The 19,428-nt window shown below is 35.1% G+C and overlaps 1 protein-coding gene and 2 pseudogenes across 3 annotated transcripts; 2 read left to right on the top strand and 1 right to left on the bottom strand.

Moving 5' to 3' along the window:
• The first annotated feature begins 3,317 nt into the window (after window positions 1–3,317).
• On the top strand, window positions 3,318–5,266 carry LOC143614351 (shikimate O-hydroxycinnamoyltransferase-like; annotated as a pseudogene). The gene is made up of 2 exons (XR_013150280.1): window positions 3,318–3,761; window positions 4,373–5,266. The product of XR_013150280.1 is annotated as a shikimate O-hydroxycinnamoyltransferase-like (transcript).
• A 2,463-nt stretch (window positions 5,267–7,729) lies between these two features.
• On the top strand, window positions 7,730–11,540 carry LOC143614349 (ABC transporter I family member 17-like). Its single transcript, XM_077087813.1, has 3 exons — window positions 7,730–8,349; window positions 9,958–10,145; window positions 11,220–11,540. The coding sequence occupies exons 1-3, from the start codon at window positions 8,172–8,174 to the stop codon at window positions 11,469–11,471; spliced, it is 618 nt and encodes a 205-aa protein (XP_076943928.1). The 5' UTR covers window positions 7,730–8,171; the 3' UTR covers window positions 11,472–11,540.
• An 825-nt stretch (window positions 11,541–12,365) lies between these two features.
• Window positions 12,366–15,772, bottom strand: LOC143614348 (4-coumarate--CoA ligase 2-like; annotated as a pseudogene). Its single transcript, XR_013150279.1, has 5 exons — window positions 14,798–15,772; window positions 14,068–14,266; window positions 13,785–13,995; window positions 13,504–13,606; window positions 12,366–12,614 (listed from the first exon to the last, which is right to left on the bottom strand). The product of XR_013150279.1 is annotated as a 4-coumarate--CoA ligase 2-like (transcript).
• Between the last annotated feature and the right edge of the window lie 3,656 nt (window positions 15,773–19,428).

Below are 19,428 nucleotides of genomic sequence, written 5' to 3'. Positions count from 1 at the left end.
GGGTTTTCTTATTGCTAGCTATTGAATTCCGTGTATAGCATTGGGTTTGCTTATCGCTATCTATTGAATTTCTTGTTTACCTAATGTTCAACTTAATGCATAATATTGGGTTATAATAACTCTTGGAATCATCATAGACACTTTCATTCTTACTCTTCCTAGTGAACTTCAAATAGTAGCTCCATTGCTAGTGGCTTTATTTGCACTACGTCCTTGATTGTTGCTTCAATGTAGCGCTAATGTATCATGTGATTTGTCGAGCTAATTTCTCAAAGAAGGCTGATAACCTATATCTTCTAATGGCAGGTGTATGTCTTAATTTGGGTGGTTTATTGTCATTCTAATAATTTTTGTCAGACTTTGAACAAAATTGGATTCTAGGTAATACAAGCCTAACAAACTAATTTTTGAAAACAGTTGACGTTGGGTCCTTACCGGGCCGTCCACCGATACTTGGTTTACTTATTTTGTAATTTTTGCGATTCGAGCCTTCTAAAATTAAGTTTATACATGTCTTGACTGCTTTAATATGTATTTTTATTTTTCGAGGCCATTTAGACACGTTTGGGATTTTATACGTTTCTAAGTCGTCACCCGATGTCATTTTGCGTAGTGTTTGCTACGCGACAAAATTGGACTTTTTTCAAACTTAATAAAATATATCTCAAATATTTTTGGTGTTTTTGAACTAAAATAATACCACCTATTAATTATATTATTTTATTTACGAAAACGCAATTATATTAGTCGCGGTTTAGGCTAATTTTTAGCCAGGTGTCACGGTACGGGACCGCAAGCGACGCCATGGAAGAGTATTTAAAGATATTGGAGACAGTGGCTCGTGAAGCCCTTTACACGTTCTGCGAATGTGAGTATTATTATCATTTTAAATATTTATTTATAAATCATCTTATTTTAAATGCAAACTTTATAAACTGACCTTAAAATTTTTAATATTAGGTATTCCCTCAACTATATGTTAAAAAATATATGAGGAGGCTGACTCAAACCGACATACAAAAAATATGCGAGGTGCATGAACAGAGACACAATTTTCTAGGATGCTTGGTAATCTTGATTGCACACACTAGGATTGGGAAGCCTGCCCAATTGCTTGGCAAGGTCAATATCATCGGGGTGATCATGATGTATTAACAATTATCCTTGAGACTGTTGCATCATTTGATCTTTGGATATCGCATGCCTTTCTTGGGATGCCCGATGCAAATAATGATATAGTTGTGATAAATGCGTCCCCTATTTTTACGGTCTCATAAACGGAGTTGGACCCGACACCTCATTTTCCATGAATGATGTCAACTAGGGATACATATATTATTTAGTTAACGGAATTTATCTGGATTGGGCCACGTTGGTTCATAGCTTTATGTGCCCGACCGTGATAAACGAAAATATTAAAAGAAAAAACACGAGTCAGCCAGATTGGACATCGAAAGGGCATTTGGGGTGTTAAAGAAACGTTGGTCTATCGTTAGACATCCGACTCGTATTCAGAAAATGGATAAGTTAAGAAATGTAACATACCCTTGTATTATCTTGCATAATATGATATTGGAGGACTCAGGTAGAGCAATTTGCCAAGACGAGTACAACAATGAGCCAATCACAACACTAAACGAAGATGAAAAACTTGCTAATTTATTAAAAACATGAAGAAAGGAAACATATGTTAGTCTTCGATCGGATTTAGTTGAACATATTTGGAGAAGCAAACAACAAAACGGCGATGACGACGACGAAAACTAAAAATAGTTGATTTTTTTAGATATATGTTTTTAAATTTAATTTAGTTTGATTTTTATTATTATTGTATTTAATAAATTTGTTGGTTTTTTAGTTTTATAAAAAAAATGAAAAATTAAAGGGACTTCGAAGCCCCCTCACCATAGATGGACATCTTTGGGTGGGGCTTTCTAGTGCCCACGTGACGCTGACGCGACACTGTGGAGGGCTTCGAAGCCCCTCACCATAAAGGATGGTCTTAAAGCAAAAGAAAGATGAGTTTTCGCATGAAATTGTTGTTGGGTCTTTATATAAGATGTCACGTAAATGTCATGTGGGTAGTTTTCTATTAATTTTATCAAGTCAAACACAATATTTAGGCTAGTTATGTTATATTTGAAAATTCCAATAAATAAGTTATAGAAATATTCTAGATGAATGAACGTATATACAATTTCATAAAATATCCTATCAGTATGTTGTAAGTTAACCTTTTAATATGTTCAAATATAATGATCTTAAATTTCTCCTAATCTCATGGGTCATTGTCCAATGTTGTATATAAAGAGGTTTTTAAAGATTTACAAATTATAAAATTTTGTTTATCACTATTTATATCTTATTAATCTATAAGGTTTGTTATTATATATATTATTAAATTTAATATTTTTTATTGTATTTTTTAACCACTTGTGTATCACACGGGCTTTTATCCTAAGCCCATGAACCATATATCTCTACTGTCATTTTATCATTATTATTATATTATTATTATTTTTCTACTAACTCAAACTAATTCTTCCAACATAAATAATCTTTTAATATTATTTATAGAAATTCTAGATGTTACATTTAGTAGAGATTCATTTAGCTAGATCGATCTTAACTTAGGTTGCAAAACCCGCGCAACTACTTGAACTCGGATGGTACTTGTGAACTTTGTTACAAACAAAATCTAGAAAATATTTGTTTAACGCCCAAAACAGTATCAATACACGTAAAGCTTTTGATTTATGATTAAAGCGGCAAGAATTAGGTCATAATTGGTAAGATTCGTAACACCACCCAAACCTAAAAAATATATTAGTAAAAGCCTAGTATAGAAGTGACACTAAACCCAAAAATGTTTATTGTGTCTGTAAAATCCGTGCGTTACGACGACGAGTCGACGACGAATTAGTAATATCGATTTCGTTTGTAACAGTACCGGAACTAGACGAATTATTCATATCGGTTTTGTTTGTAACAGTACCGAAACTAATCCAAAAAATAAAAGTATAAACTAAAAAAAAATTCCACAAAATCCTTTAAAAGAAAAGTTAACAGCACACCACCTAAACATATAAACCCAATATAAAAACATCTAAAAGATTCCAAAAAAATAAAGAAAAAAAAATCTTTTGTGGCACCTACATGGATTTTTAGACATATAATTCTCAACCGATTCATCACCTTGTGTCGTGCTTTCAATTATAGAGTTGAAGAAGATCATTGATTACACATTAATATAATAACAAGCATGACACACGCACTTACGTTTATTAAACTCACACGACATCTTTATAACTGAGTTGAAGAAGATCATTGTTTAATAAGTGGTGAAGATCAAGATGAAGGTGGTCGTAAGAGAATCGACGATGGTGAGGCCAGCAAAGGAGACACCAACAACAAACCTTTGGATCTCTAGCCTTGATCTAACTGCCTTCAACAACTACACACAAACAGTGTTTTATTACCGGCCCAACGGTGCTCCCAACTTCTTTGACATAAAAGTTATGAAGGACACTTTGAGCAGGGCGTTGGTTGCGTTTTACCCAATGGCAGGGCGGTTTAGACCTGGTGAAGATGGCCGGATTGAAATTGATTGTCAAGGACAAGGGGTGTTGTTTTTGGAAGCTGAGTCGGATGGCGTTATCGATGATTTCGGTGACTTTGAACCCAAGCCGGAATACTTGAAACTCGTTCCAGTGGTCGATTACTCTATGGGAATTGAATCACTTCCTCTCCTAATGTTACAGGTATATAATACTAATATTTTACTTAAAACTGACATGTATGTATAACCAGGGTTATGGTTTTCATACGCCCTCAAGAGTAAAAAGACAAATAAAATTTGTTTTTATCATACACACAAGCAAGGCCGGCCATGACATATGGCAGGATAGTCGACGGCCATAGGCCCGACTACCGTCAGGCCCCGGAATTTTTTTTTTTTTAAATTATATGTATTTTGATGAAAAACTATATCTATACTTAATGTTTTAACACAATTACAAAACTGGTCTAGTAGCAAAGGGGTATGACTCCCAACCAAAAGGTTGTGGGTTCTATGAAACATGTTTTAGCCTATATTTATACATTAGTTTTTTAAACAACTCAAATCATAAACATGTTTTAGCCTATATTTATACATTAGTTTTTTAAACAACTCAAATCATAACCAATGAAGCCAATTTAAAAATTAAATTGTTTAAACCCAACAAAATACTCTTATTTATTTTAGGCCCAAAATATTTTTCGACTTCGGCCCAAAATTTTTTTTCAATTTCTTGGAGCCGGCCCTGCACACAAGGGTGTATATGATTCCTAAAAGAGGGTGTATTAAAACACGACAATTGTATTTCATCAGGTAACTTGCTTCAAATGTGGTGGGGTTTCGCCGGGAGTTGTGATGCACCATCGTGTCGTGGATGGGATATCTGCATTGCACTTCATCAACACATGGTCCGATATGGCGCGTGGCCTTGACATCACTCTTCCACCCTTCATAGACAGGGCCCCTCCTCCGTGCAAGGGACCCTCCACAACCAGTTTTGAGCACATCGAATACCACTCAGATCCAAAAGTGAAGTCGCCCTTTGATGAAACCAAAATCAACTGCTCAATGTTCAAGTTAACACGAAACCATCTTGATATGCTCAAATCAAAATCAAAGGAAGATGGGAACATGATCAGCTACAGCTCTTTTGAAATATTGGCGGCTCATATTTGGAAGTGTGTGTGTAAAGCTCGTGGGTTGCCAGAAAATGTCGAAACCAGGTTCGACTGCCCAGTGGATGGGGCGGGCTCGCTTTGAACCACCACTTCCACCAGGCTTTTTCGGGAACGCCATCTTCAGAACCACTACTACAGCAACTGCAGGCGACATTCAAACCAAACCTTTGTGGTACGCTGCAAGTAAAATACATGATGCTTTAGCGAGGATGAATAATGACTATCTAAAATCATCACTCGATTATCTGGAACAACACCATATTTCTCAAAGGCTCGAGCTTAATTATAACTACACGAGTCTTCTAATAGTAAGTTGGGTTAGGCTCCCGATTTACGATGCAGACTTTGGGTGGGGTCGGCCATTTTCATGGGGGGGTACCAGCATCCCATCCGCTGGTAGGTGTTATGTGTTACCAAGCCCGGCACACGATGGGAGCTTGTCAATTGTCATTGGACTAGAAGGTGAACAAATGAAGCTCTTCAGTAACTTGTTGTATGCAGTCTGAACTTTATATGTACTTTAATTGCAATAATATTAATAATCAATAAAACTCTCTCATATTGATCGAGTTTAATAAGTCATAAGTTAAAAAAGTGTAACTTATAACTTATTGCCCTCACAACATTGAACTTATTCAAATACCATGACTTTTTGGATAAGTTATATGTCATAAGGAGGCTAAAATAAGGAATCCCAAGCACCCCTAACTAAGGTTAAACCGCACGCGCTACTAGCAGGGATGCGGGTTTGAAGTTGGTATCCAATCGTGATCTGCTCAAAACGCCTTAGTCCACGTTTGGCGCCAATCTTCCTGTTTCTTATATTATAAAATTAAATAAAAGAGAATTATTAGTTTAAAAAATGTTCATATATATATATATATAGGGTGCAATTACTGTACGAAAATGCTTAACGTACGCGAGACGCTCAAAGACAAAAAACAAAGGCAAAACCCTAAAACGCTCAGAAAACGCTCACAAAACCTTAAACGCTCGTTAAACGCTCAAAAACCGTCTTTGTAAAAAAAAGTGAAAAATTGATCGATTAACCATCCAAAACTGTTTTTTTCTGTGAAACAATGATTGATTGGATATGTATTGACGATTCCGAGATGTTTGGATGTGATTTCATGGATCGATTCGCGAAAAACGGGATTCGCGTACGTATTTGTACGTTAAGCATTTTCGTATTGGATCTTTTCACTATATACATATATATATACTAGTAGGATACCCGCGCGATGCAGCGGGATCCGAAAACGACTTGCTATAAAACAATATAAGGAAAACATAAAAAAAATATCCAATATGTATGTACACTACGTGAAAATTGACCTTCGGCCACACGAAAAAAGTGTGGCCGTAGGCCTTTAGCCACACATTTTGTTCAGGTCATATGTGGCCAAAGGTCGCGAAACCGTGGGTATGATGTGGCCACACTCAGTTTTTAGTGGCCTTATGTGGTAATAAGTGTGGCTAAAGGGTACAGGCATTAGTTGCTGGCCATCAAGAAGCCTCTCCAATAAGTGTGGCTAAACGGTAGAAAATGGCCACGTGACAATTTACTATGAGTGACCATTGCACGTATATAGCCACATGAATTCATGTTTCAGTCACATAATTTTTATATTATTGTGGCCAATAGGGTTGTGTTAAGCTTGCATTGTGACCTATACCGTGTGAATATAGCAAAGAAATGGCCACTTAAATTTAATAATAGAGCGGCTAATTATATGATATAGACACTGATTGTTACATTAAAAGTGGCTAAATATGTTTACTTGCCACTCAAACACACCTTTGTAGATTATAGTGTGGCCATTGTCTTACCGTTTGTCACACATAATGCTTTTCGTAATTTAAAGTGTGGCTATTGTAAAACTTTTCGTCACACATAGTGAGGTACTCTGTGGCTAATCATATTTTATAGACACTGGAGGTTATTGTGAATGTGGCTAAATATGTTTACTTGCCACTCAAACACTCATATGTAGATTATAGTGTGGCCATTGTCTTACCGTTTGTCAATAATTTTTATTTTTTAAAATATATAGGGTCATTGTTGGGGTAATGGAGACGCGATGCATATATAATGAAGATAGCGATGAATGAGTACAAGAAGAGTTATGAAAAGCAAGGTTTCTCCTACGTTAACGCTTGGAAGATTGTAAGAAGCCATTCAAAATGGGAACATGTTCCATTGATGGATGTGAAACTTGAAGGTCACTCAAACGAAGGTTTCACAAGCAAAATTCCTGACCTCAACGATGAAACAACACTGACAAGCGCTGATACGAAAAGGGAAGAAGGTGGACAAGTCATCAAGCAAAGAAAAATAAAGTTTGGTCGACACAGCTTATGACAATAGTGCAATAAAGGAACGAGAAAGAGAAAAGAAACTGAACTTCTCAATAAAATTGTAGAATCAAAATTAAGAAAAGATGAAATGACGATGTTCATACCAGAAGTACAACAGGAGGCTATCCGACAAGAATATTAAATAACATTAATCGAACAGAACCAAACCGAGCCACACCAAAACCGAACCGCGGAAACTAAATGACAAACAAACTCTTCAACCCCATTAAAACATTCCTTGTACTTTAGTCCTTTGATTAGAATATTGACCATGTCATATTCAGTATATGATATTTATGATTTGGCATCCCACTATGACAAGATTCCACACACACACACACATACTTGATATCCATACAAAATGAAACATACTGAGGAAGGCAGTTTGCTCATCATCTTCATAATCTGATTATCACAGATTCACAACACATTCAACTTCAACTTTTAACTTTCATGGACAATCTCCAAGTTAAGATCACTTATAATCCAAAAGGGTAACCATTAATTAAACTCATTAACCAAATATTGATGAAAAAAAAAGTTTATTAGTTTACTTGTCTGGTTTAGGCATTTCATCAAACACTTGGTGTGCTTGGTAAAAGCATCATGTTTTAGGACTCGTGTATTTCTATAATACAATCTTTTAACTGTAAATTAAACTTATTTACCAAACCCATTTATGTTATTAGCAATTCAGACTTCTTGATCGGTTTATTAACTACTTGTTCTGGTTTAGGCATTTCATCAAACACTTGGTGTGCTTGGTAAAAACATCATGTTTTAGGACTCATGCTTAGCTATAATACAATCTTTTAACTGTATATTAAACTTATTTAACAAACCCATTTATGTAATTAGCAATTCAGGCTTCATGATCAGTTTATTAACTACTTGTTTTCATTTTGGCATTTCATCGAACAGTTGGTGTGCGTGAACATTTACTATCACTAAACGAAGCCGATGAAGAGGTTAACGGGTCAGAAAGCAAAATTCAAGTAAAGGGTTTGTCAAGATCATCAGACAAAGGGGTTTTGATCCTTCAAAACGTGAACTTGGATATACCCAGAGGCAAAATTATGGGGATCATAGGTCCGAGTGGTAGTGGGAAGTCAACGCTGCTAAGAGCGCTGAATCGGCTTTGGGAACCACCTTCCGGAACGGTGTTTCTTGATGGAAAAGATATTACTGGGGTTGATGTTCTTGAGCTTCGGCGGAAAGTGGGTATGCTGTTTCAGCTTCCGGTTTTGTTCGAAGGTAAATGATTAACTATAGATTTAGGGTTGTATACAAGCCGAGCCCGAGCTCGACTAGACTCGAGCGCAACTTGTTTGACTTACGGAGAGCTCGAGATTTTTTTTTTCTAAAGCTCGAGCTTGGCTCGTTTTATTATTTCTTAATTAATTTATGAGTTTCGATTCAACTCGACTCGACTCGAGCGCAGCTTGTTTGACTTACGGAGAGCTCGAGATATTTTTTTTCTAAAGCTCGATCTTGGCTCGTTTTATTATTTCTTAATTAAAATATGAGTTTCGACTCGACTCGAGCGCAGCCTGTTTGACTTACGGAGAGCTTGATATTTTTTTTTCTAAAGCTCAAGCTTGGCTCGTCTTATTATTTCTTAATCAATTTATTAGTTTGACTAGACTCAAGCGCAACTTGTTTGACTTACGGAGAGCTCGAGATTTTTTTTCTAAAGCTCGAGCTCGGCTCGTTTTATTATTTCTTAATTAATTTATATACGTTTCTAATTATATTTATATATTTAAAAAAAAACCTTAAACGAGTCTAAGCTCGGCTCAATCTCATGCGGTCTCTAAAACGAGTCAAAGCTCGGCTCGAGCTCAGTTGTACAGTTTGAAATTAATATATAGAAGTAAAAAATTGGTAAAACTTAAACATATACACAAGGCTTGTTAATGCTCGACAAGCCTAAACGAGCTTCCCATAAAATGCTCAAGCTCGGGCTCGAGACTCGGGATCGATAACTAAAAGAATTTTGTTTGAGGCTTGGGCTTGGCTCGAGCTCGAAAAAACTCAACTTGTTTCGAGCGTCTTATCGATCCGATCTCGAGTAGCCCGCGAGCAGCTCGGCTCGTTTGCACCCCTCGATTTAATGCTTAACTAGGATTAGGATCCCGCATTTCGCGACAGGACCGTTAAATTGACCAACAAAATATAAGTAAAAACATTAAACCATAAACTCGTTGCAGGTCGACCCGAAGTCGGTCTGTATCAAGTTACGACATCGAAACTAAACAAAAGAAATAAACCTGTCAATGCCAAAATACAATAAATTATCATATGTAGAACCAAAAAAATCGGCATGTTATAGCTGCGAACCAACACAAATTCGGTTAGTACCAGCGGTGCCAATACAAATTCATAAACATGAATTAGTAAGCCAAAAAAATATTTTAAAGGTGAGGTATTAAACGTTGAAACACAGATATAAAACCATGCGACGATGAAATATTTTTAAATCATGAAAAAAGTTTCGGTCATTGTAAAGACGAACTATAAAAAAATATAAGAACAAAGTCTAAAAGAATCGTTTAACCGACAAATAAAACATGTAAAGCCGACCCTTTTCCAAGTTTAGTGTGTTAAAAATATAGTTTGTTAAATATTTTAATTAGTTGAAAAAAAAAGTAAAATTAAGGAAATAAAATCAATTATTATTATTATTATTTATGGAATTATGCAAGTAATTTAATGGTTATAATAATTAATAAAATATTTAAAAGTTGAATAGTAAATTAAATAGTAAGCTTGTGAGTAAGTTTCAATCCTCTTTTTAATATATATATTAATATGTTTGAAATAGTGATTAAGATGTTGATTTGATGAACCGTTTTTGAGCAGGTACAGTTGCAGACAACATAAGATACGGGCCACAGTTGAAAGGAAAGAAACTAAGAGATGAACAAGTGTACGAGTTGTTGGCTTTTGCTGACCTTGATTCATCGTTTTTTAACAAACCAGGCAGTGAACTGTCAGTTGGCCAAGCTCAAAGGGTTGCACTTGCGAGAACATTAGCTAATGAACCGGAGGTAACCCTCTTCATTTCTCTTTTTTTTTCTTGGTTTAGTAAGCGCGTTCATAGGCCGCCTCATGTGCGTACTTTTGGGTCAAAGTTCGTCAAAATTAAGGTTTTTAGGAGATTGAAGGTTTTCTTCATAGAAAGGCTATTATGTTAAACAGATGAGAGGCGGAGTCTTACACTTCGCGCCTTTGCATTTGGACGTAAACGCCTCGAAACGTTTTGTGCTTTTTTAAGCCAAGGGTTTCTTCTTTGATATTATGAATATGATGTCATGCTTTTTATGTTTGCCAAATATATCAAGTTTGAATGCTATTAGATGTCCCTTTTAATCAACACTTATTTTTTTAGAGTAAATGTGTTTTTAGTCCATGCGGTTTGACCAAAATACTGATTTTATTACAAAAGATTTTTTCTGGCTTTATTAATCCAATAGTTTCGCTATCATCACAATCAACTTATGTATTTGGTCCAAAAAAGAATCTAATGTACTTAAAAAAAATCTTTTGGACTAAACCGGTATTTTGGTCAAAACCATAGTGACTAAGGCTATGTGTAATGGAGGGGCTACAAAATGGGACGACTTGCGCCATGTGATGCCCAGTCAGCAAAAAGTTTTTGTTTTAGGGGTGTAATGGTGTTGTAGCCCTATATATATATATATATATATCACACACACATATAATAATAATAATAATAAACACAAACGAGGCGACAAATAATCATCCCCCACACACATCTCGCCCCTTTGTCGCGGGGGGGGGGGGGGGGGGGGTTGGTTCACACTCTCTTTCTAGCTACCATTCTAGGGTGCATTTAACACAAAACCACTTATAAATTTAAAAGTCGTCAACGGTATAATGCACTTATACACAGTGTTTGGTAGATATAATGGAAAAATCTATAACCCTGATTTTTCAAACAAAATCTTGCAAGTAAATTCTAACTTTTAGTCTTAGCTTTATTTTTTATTTTTATATATATATATTTATTTATTTTTATCAAAATGATGTAGTGTTGTGGGTTTCACATCTAAGGTTAGGTGTGTGACAGCCTCATATATATTAAATCTTTTCTTTTAAAGGTTTTGTTGTTAGATGAGCCAACGAGCGCGTTGGATCCGATATCAACACAAAACATAGAAGATGTGTTGGTGAAGTTAAAGAGTAAGGGAATGACAATTGCTATGGTCTCTCACAGCATTAAACAAATTCAAAGGATTGCGGACGTGGTGTGTCTTCTTGTGGGTGGTAAGATCGTTGAAGTTTTGAACTCGAACAACTTATCCGAAGCTAAGCATCCTATGGCAACAAGATTTCTCGAACTCGGTTCTTAAGCTTTCTATATTTGTATTGTAATTAAATAATATGATAAACATGTTTGTCGGAGTATGCAGTTTGTATCATTAATCGTATTTATGAACGGATTGATTTGGTTTATCTACACGGCAGCCGATCTGTAAGTTCGTAACAACTATTGAAATTAATCGTTAAAATTCACACGTGGGTCGAAATCCGTAAGGGTAGTTTAGCCGTTACTAGTTTATTTAGTTATTCGGTTTTTATTTATTTAAGTTTGGTTTATCTTGTGAATTATCAGATAACATAGGATTGTTATGTTATGTTTATCTCATAGTGTTTAAAATAATCCTAATCAGTAGGAATTTAAGTCATAGGTTTAGGTTATTTAAGTCTATTTAAACAATATATTTAACTAATAAAAATTAAAAATTCTTTTTTTTTTGGTAATAAAACTCATCAACACAGTTTGTTCCAAAAGTCAACACAAGATCTCACCTAGTACATAATCTTGGCTAAGACCATCTGTTTGGACGTTTTATGACATGTGACGTCCCAGTTAGTAATATGACTTTTTTGCAAAAAGTTGTGTAGTGGTAAAAAGCCCTTACAATAAGTACTCGATTATTATAAATTAAATTATAAATAACATTAATATGTGATTGGTTGGAGTTTGTGAGAAAAAACCTAATGACATTTGAAATTTAATTTGTTTTTCTTATTATGTGACCCGATTCAATCTAACCCAAACTGGACAAAAAAAAATCTAAAATTAAGCTGCATATAGCCAATTCCCAAAAATCTTAAAAACTGTATTTAAAGAATAATTATTAGTTATAAATAACTTGCTATAAAATTCTTTTCAATAGAATCATAGCATATGAAACTTGAAAAAGAATACAATGCACAAAACAACATTCACCTTATATATTTATCTTACAGATTTTAATGAATTGAATGCAACACAAACTTTTGATGTTGTATAATTATACAAACTAAAAGTTTTTAACTTGGATCATATTCAATCATTTCAACTCTGTAGAGAATACCGATTATCACGATTAATTTGGAATACCAGCCGCTAGCTTCGTTCTCAAGTCCTTGCGAAGAATTTTGCCCGATGGGGATTTTGGGATCGCCTCGATAAAGAACACGCGGTTAATTCTCTTGTAGAATACCACCTGAAAATCATAATCACATCATCATTAAAATCACAAATATAAATGTAAAATCACAAATATAAATGTCCGTGCAACCAGAACTTGTTGATCGGGGTCATTATAATTTTTCTACCGACTATAACCAAGGGTTAATTGGGTCAAACGTCATTTTTTTACGATTTTGATACCTAGTTTTTTCTATAAGGGGTATAATAGTTGTTTTACTAAAATTTAACAGAAAATTTAACGAACGTCTACTCTAAGAAGCATATGTGTCACGTTTAAGCAAACAGTGAGGAACAAAGGTTATTTAAAACATATGAATCAAAACCATAATATTTAAACATACCACGGACACTATCCGTGTAGTTTGTTCCTAGATTTTTAGCGATAAAATTACGTTAAAGTAATATTAAAGGCTTTCTTTTTTTAAAAATGTTCAAAATTGCAAATTTCCCTTTTTAGTTAAAACTTGAAAGTGAGTATAGTTTCCTCTTTATTAGATTAAAAAAATATAGCTGAGAAATATAGTTTCATTAGATTAAAAAAAAGAATATAGTTTTATTAGATCTAGCTGAGAAAAGTGGGGCAACGGGAAACTGTGTCCTAACACATAAAAAAATCGTCGTTTAAAAAACAAATCTAGCTAAGAAGACATGGGAAAATATGTTTTCCATTTTTAGAAAATAAAAATCTATTTTGAATTCACAACAAAGGATTACTTGTATTCAAATAATAAACTTTTGATGACTTCCAATCTATCAACTTATTTGTCAATAAATTATACTTCAAATCAAATTGTTAAAACTATATTCTAAATCAACCATTTAACCTTTAAAACTTGTAAACATGAATAACAAAACAATCGACTCAACTGCGTGAAGTGAACAAACGAACGCCGGAAAATTACCTGTTTCGAAACAAATTGTTTAACGTCAGCTTCCGTGATAGTTGATCCATTCGCCTTTACAACAAACGCGACAGGAACCTCTCCTGCGTTCTCATCCGCCATTCTACAAATCCAAATAATTGTAAACTTTAAAACATGTAACTTTTTGTAACGACAAATGTTACTCCTACTCTACTCTGCTCAGACTAATAATTCTAAACCACTCATTTATCACTTCCTCTATAAAAGGCGTGTGAGCTAGCCCCGCATTGACATCAAATATACAAGATGCGCGGACTTACGGGACGACTGCAGCATCGGATATATCAGGATGCGTGAGCAACAACGCTTCAAGCTCAGCCGGAGCAACTTGGAATCCTTTGTACTTGATCAATTCCTTCAACCGATCAACGATGAAAAGCTCGTCGTCGTCATCAATGTAGCCAATATCTCCGGTATGCAACCATCCATCAACAATCGTCCTCTTCGTTGCTTCCGGATCGTTAAGGTAACCTAGATGTCGTAATTTCTTTAGTCTCGCGTAAAACGGTAATATAACTAAAAATGATTATATTTACTACTAACCTTTAATGATCTGATCACCACGAATGCAGATCTCGCCATGCTGATTCCTCGGAAGAGAAGCGCCGGTGTCAGGATCAACTATCTTCATCTCGGCATTACGAACGACCGTTCCACACGCTCCGGATTTGATCTCGAACGGCTCTTTAGCGAAAGCTAAACACATTGCTAGCACCGGCCCTGCTTCCGTCATCCCATAGCCCTAAAATCATAATCATTACAAACATATGAGCTCTAGATTATAAATATTGTACATTCCATCTATTCACACACCATCTAACATCTAACCCTATACCATTTCAAACAACTATCCATATAAAAGTCAGACGGCCGCTCTAACCAAAAAATATTCAAAAGTTTGACCGTCCATGGTCAGATCAGCCATCTAGACACTGGTCAAAATGCCATTCGAACCAATATTTCTTGAACCAATATTTTCAAACTTTGATCCCCCCTATGGTCAAAACGGCCATCAGGATACTGTGCAAACTGTCGTTCTAATCAATAATTTTCAAAAGTTTTTTTAACTTTTGTTCAAAACGGCCATCAGGATGTTATGCAAACTGTCATTCTGATCAGTAATTTTCAAAAGTTTCTTTTTCCTTTTTGTTTCAAAACGGCCATCAGGATGTTATGCACACCGTCGTTCTGATCAATAGTTTTCATTTTTTTTTTCTTTTCAAAACGGCCGTCTCAGGGCTTTATGGAATTCAATCAATAACGAATTAACTACCTGCCCGAGCTTAGCATTAGGGAACTTCGCCCTAACCGTATCTTCAAGCTCTTTCCCCAACGGGGCCGCCCCAGACATCACCGTCCGAATCGACGACAAGTCATACTTATCAACAACCTCTACATTTTTCGCAATCGTCAACACAATCGGCGGCACAAACGGCCCGATCGTCACTTTATACTTCTGAATCAGTTCCAAAAACGGCACAATATCGAATTTCTGCATGATCAAAATCGCCGCAACCAGGCGTAATCCACACAACAATATCGAATTCAATGAGTAAATATGAAACAAAGGCAATACACACATCAACACATCATCACTATGTATCCATAGATTCGGATTATCACCATCCACTTGTTGTGCCACACTGGTCACAAGTCCCTTGTGAGTCAACATGACTCCCTTCGGTAGACCAGTGGTCCCGGAGGAGTACAGGAGCGCCACGACGTCGTCTGGCGCTACGTCCACCTCCGGAAGCTCGTTTGCATCGCCGGACATCAGTTCCGAGAACTGAAAACACTTCCGCGTCAGATGCAAACGAGCTTCACCGAATTCTCGGACGCAAACTCCCTCACCTTCGGCACGTGTACCGACTTTGCGTCCGAGGCCTTCGCCTGCTTCACGATCTCGGCGGGGGTGAAGAACGGGTTGGCCATGGTGGACACGGCGCCGATGTACGACGCGCCGAGGAACGCGAACACGAACTCCTTTGAGTTCGGGAGTAAGATCATGATAACATCACCCTTGTTGATCCCGAGCTTGTGGAGTGACGAGCCGACTTTACGTGACGTCATCGTAGGTGTACTCGTCGCCGGTGGCGCCGTCGATAAGACACGGCTTGTGAGTGAATTTATTAATATGTTCAAAGCAGTAAGAGTGTAACGGAAGGTGGTTTGGGATATAAATGTCAGGTAGCTTTGATCGGAATATGGTTTCCGTTTTAGCCTCCATTGGATAATAATAATATTATTATTATTGGTGGGGTAGTGAAATAGTTGGTTTTGAATATTATGATTGTTGATGGGGGAAAATGTTTATATGGAGGGAGGTGGGGGTTGGTGGAGGAGGGTAGAATAGGGATTATGGGAAAATGAGAAAGGTAAAATGGGAAATTGGTGTGTGGTTGGTGAGACGGGGAGTAGGTGTTTTTGGTGAGGTGGGGTCCACATGAGGGTGTTGGTGTCAAGTTGACTTGTGGAAATGAAGAACACATTAACCGATCCTCTTGAGAGGCATTTTGCTTACCAACCACTCTAGCACTCTTCATAGTTGCTAAATAAATCAGATCTTTTATTTTTTTTATATCAGATGGTCGTGTGAGTTAACTTAACGACGTCGAAGAACGATAATTTATTTTCAGTAAAATCGATTTTGTCATTCAAAAGGAGATGACGGCGCAGCTTGTTATAGTGAATGCTTTTCTTTTTTTTTCGAACGGTGACTTTCAAAGTTAAGTTATCACATTGCGTGAACACGTCGCGCCCCACCACCCTACTCAGGCCAACTATGTTGACATAATTGGGATCCACGCTGGCATCCGAGTTTGGCTTGGCGTTCCCGGTAAAACCCAGTTGATTCGCCCCGCCCGAAGGCACGACAGGTTTTAATGCTCTGGGAATATCCGGTCGGAATCAGGATTCAAACCCAGGACATTCGGGTCACCCATCAAGTTCCTGGCCATTGGGGCAAGCCCCGCTGGTTTGTTGGATCCTTTTTTAGTTAAATGAAATATTACAATTTTATAATAGTCAAATAATAATGATAATAATAATAATAATAATAATAATCTTGATCTCAATCATTCATATGTGTGTTGTATTTTTTTAATTAGAGGTTTAATGTGTACATGTGAAGTTATTAAATGAATCAATCTAGGTGGGTTTTGTTTATTAAATGGTTTGTTTTGGTATACCTAAAACTATATGACTTTCAATATAGCATAGAACTAATTAACACGAGTTTTTTTATATGTGAATTTCTTGTGATAACTATTGTTGTCACTATAACCGTCCACCATTATCCCAGCTATCATTGTCATTGTGGTTGCAACCATGAGATGAAATTAATCGTTAAAGTTGTTCATATGTGGGTTGAAATACATAATGGTAATTTAGTCTTTACTAGTTTATTTAAATTTTGTTTGTTTTCTTCATTTGAGTTTAAGTTTATATTGTGTATCAATGGATAAATATGGGTTGTTTTGTTTATCTTATAGTTCATAAAAATAATCCTAATTAGTCTTTTATTATTTGTAATTATTTATATTTATTCGTTTCTTTGTCTAGCTTCTTTGTCTAGCTTAACAAGGGTTGTTAACATCTTGTATTCATACCCTTTTATTTAGCTTAGAATATGTGTACTATACGTGGTGAAAAATAATAATAATTATTATTATAATAATAATACATAAAATTCTTAAATTTTTATTTACATCTATATATATATATATATATATATATATATATATATATATATATATAATGTATTACATTTGTTAAATATTTTTTAAAAAAGTCAAAAATATTTAAAAATATATAATTGTGTTTTGAAAATACATTAATTACTATCATTGTAACTTAAAATATGGGATAATTGCAAGACAAATGTGTTTTATTAGTATAGGGTAGAGATAATGTACGCTAATGCCTTAACGTACGAGAGGTACGTGAGACGCTCAAAGGCAAAAAACAAAGGCAAAAACCTAAAACGCTCAGTAAACGCTCACAAAAACTTAAACGCTCAGCCAAAAACCTAAAACGCTCAAAAAACGGTGTTCGTGAAAAAAGAAAAATCGATCGATTAACGATCCAAAACTGTTTTTTTCGGTTAACCAATGATTAATTGGATATGTAGTGACGATTCTGAGATGTTGAGATGTGATTTCATGGATCGATTCGTGAAAAACGGGATTCGCGTATGTTAATGTACGTTAAGTATTGGTGTATTGGATCTTTTCACCATTAGTATAACTAGTATTTTAAAAAAATAAATAAATAATTATGAAAAAGAGAAAAATATATTTAACAAGACAGGGAAGCAAGAAAAATGTGATCCGAAGTTTGACTCCCAAGGTGAATTAAGCATTTTCAACTCACATCGATTGCACTGCTCTACTTAAAAGACAACCCGAAGTTCGAATCCTAGACTATGTCTGTAATTGGTGTTACAATTCTGCAGTGGATGTACATAACACTCAGGCGAATTACTAGCACTTTGTATACTTGTCAAATAATGTGTTCTTTTCTTTTTTATTTATTTGTTTGTTATATCTCGATCTCAATCAACCGTACATGTAATATATTTTTTAGTTAGTAATTTAATATGCATATGGCATTATTAAATGAGGTCATTAAGGTAACTTTCGTTTACCAAGTATATAAGAGCATTCGATTTGGTATACTTAAATCATGAGGTTTTTGTAATGGTATGAACTATGAAGACGTCGTAAAATATATTATTAAATGATAAGAATTTAAGTTCCGTGATAAATATGTATTTAAATTTACAAGGAGGATTAGAGATAAATTTATATATTTTCAACCAAACATGTATTTCAGGAGCTTAACTATGAGATTAGCTCGGTCCCATACTGATCTTGAATTTTTTGATCCTGATTTTCTTAAAAACTTGATACCAGTATCAATTCTTTATCAGTTTAGTATCTAATACCATTTGCTCATCCCAGATCAAAATCACTTGAGTATAGCAATCAATTATCGGAATATGTCCTTTGCTTGTACTCCTTTTCAATTATCATTGATCGAATAAATTTGTCTTGATGTGACACAATAATACTATAAAATAAATATCTGGTGCAAGAGTTGCCAAGGTTCTAACGTGACGCGTGATGTATATATGTGTATGTTTTAGTGGATAACATTTTATGAAGATATTAAAAAATCGAACCGCAATAGTAGTAGACTAGTAGTATGATTTGCTCTAAGTGGCTGTTAGTTATTTCCGTTGTTTTAGTTTATGATATGAAAACCGTCACGTGGACATCTCATTTTCATAAAAATCTTATACGGAGTTAGAAATGAAGGTTGTGGTTTCACTCTTCATGTTGTGTAGAAGTGTCACGTCATTAATTACTATTTAATAAAATTAATGATTCTGATCTATAATATATATAAACGAAAACAATAAAATCCTACGTGTCGCGATGTGGTCGCTTCCCTTTTTTGGAGTCACCAGATTTGCTTGATTTTTAAATAGAGGCTTCTCATGCATTTGACCCGAATTCATGGGTATGAGTCTTATCAAACCCAGATATTCCTTAAACGGGTTATAACATCTCATTAAATTTAAATTTTATGCTCACCCAATTATTGATGTAAAAATCCTATAAAATAGGATATAATAAAAATTAATATCTTATTTATTTTAAAAAAGATATATATATATTATTTAAATTAAAAAACCAGTTTGATAGTAAAAAATAAACGGGTGTTGGGTCTCATCAAACCATATGTATATTATTAACTTTCATACATATTATTTATAATTAAAAAACCAATTTTATAGTAAAAAAAATTAACGGGTCTTGGATCTCATCAAAACCATATAGCTTTTAAACCGGGTTATAACATCTCATTTATTTGTGAAACAATTTATCATCAAACCATAAG

This window comes from Bidens hawaiensis, unplaced genomic scaffold (assembly GCF_021521415.1).
Source record: "Bidens hawaiensis isolate Kalapana, Puna unplaced genomic scaffold, B.hawaiensis_p1.1 tig00039724_1, whole genome shotgun sequence".
In the NCBI taxonomy this organism is placed as follows: Eukaryota; Viridiplantae; Streptophyta; class Magnoliopsida; order Asterales; family Asteraceae; genus Bidens; species Bidens hawaiensis.
Note: the sequence above shows the minus strand (reverse complement) of the source record. Positions and strands in the feature narration are given on the sequence as shown.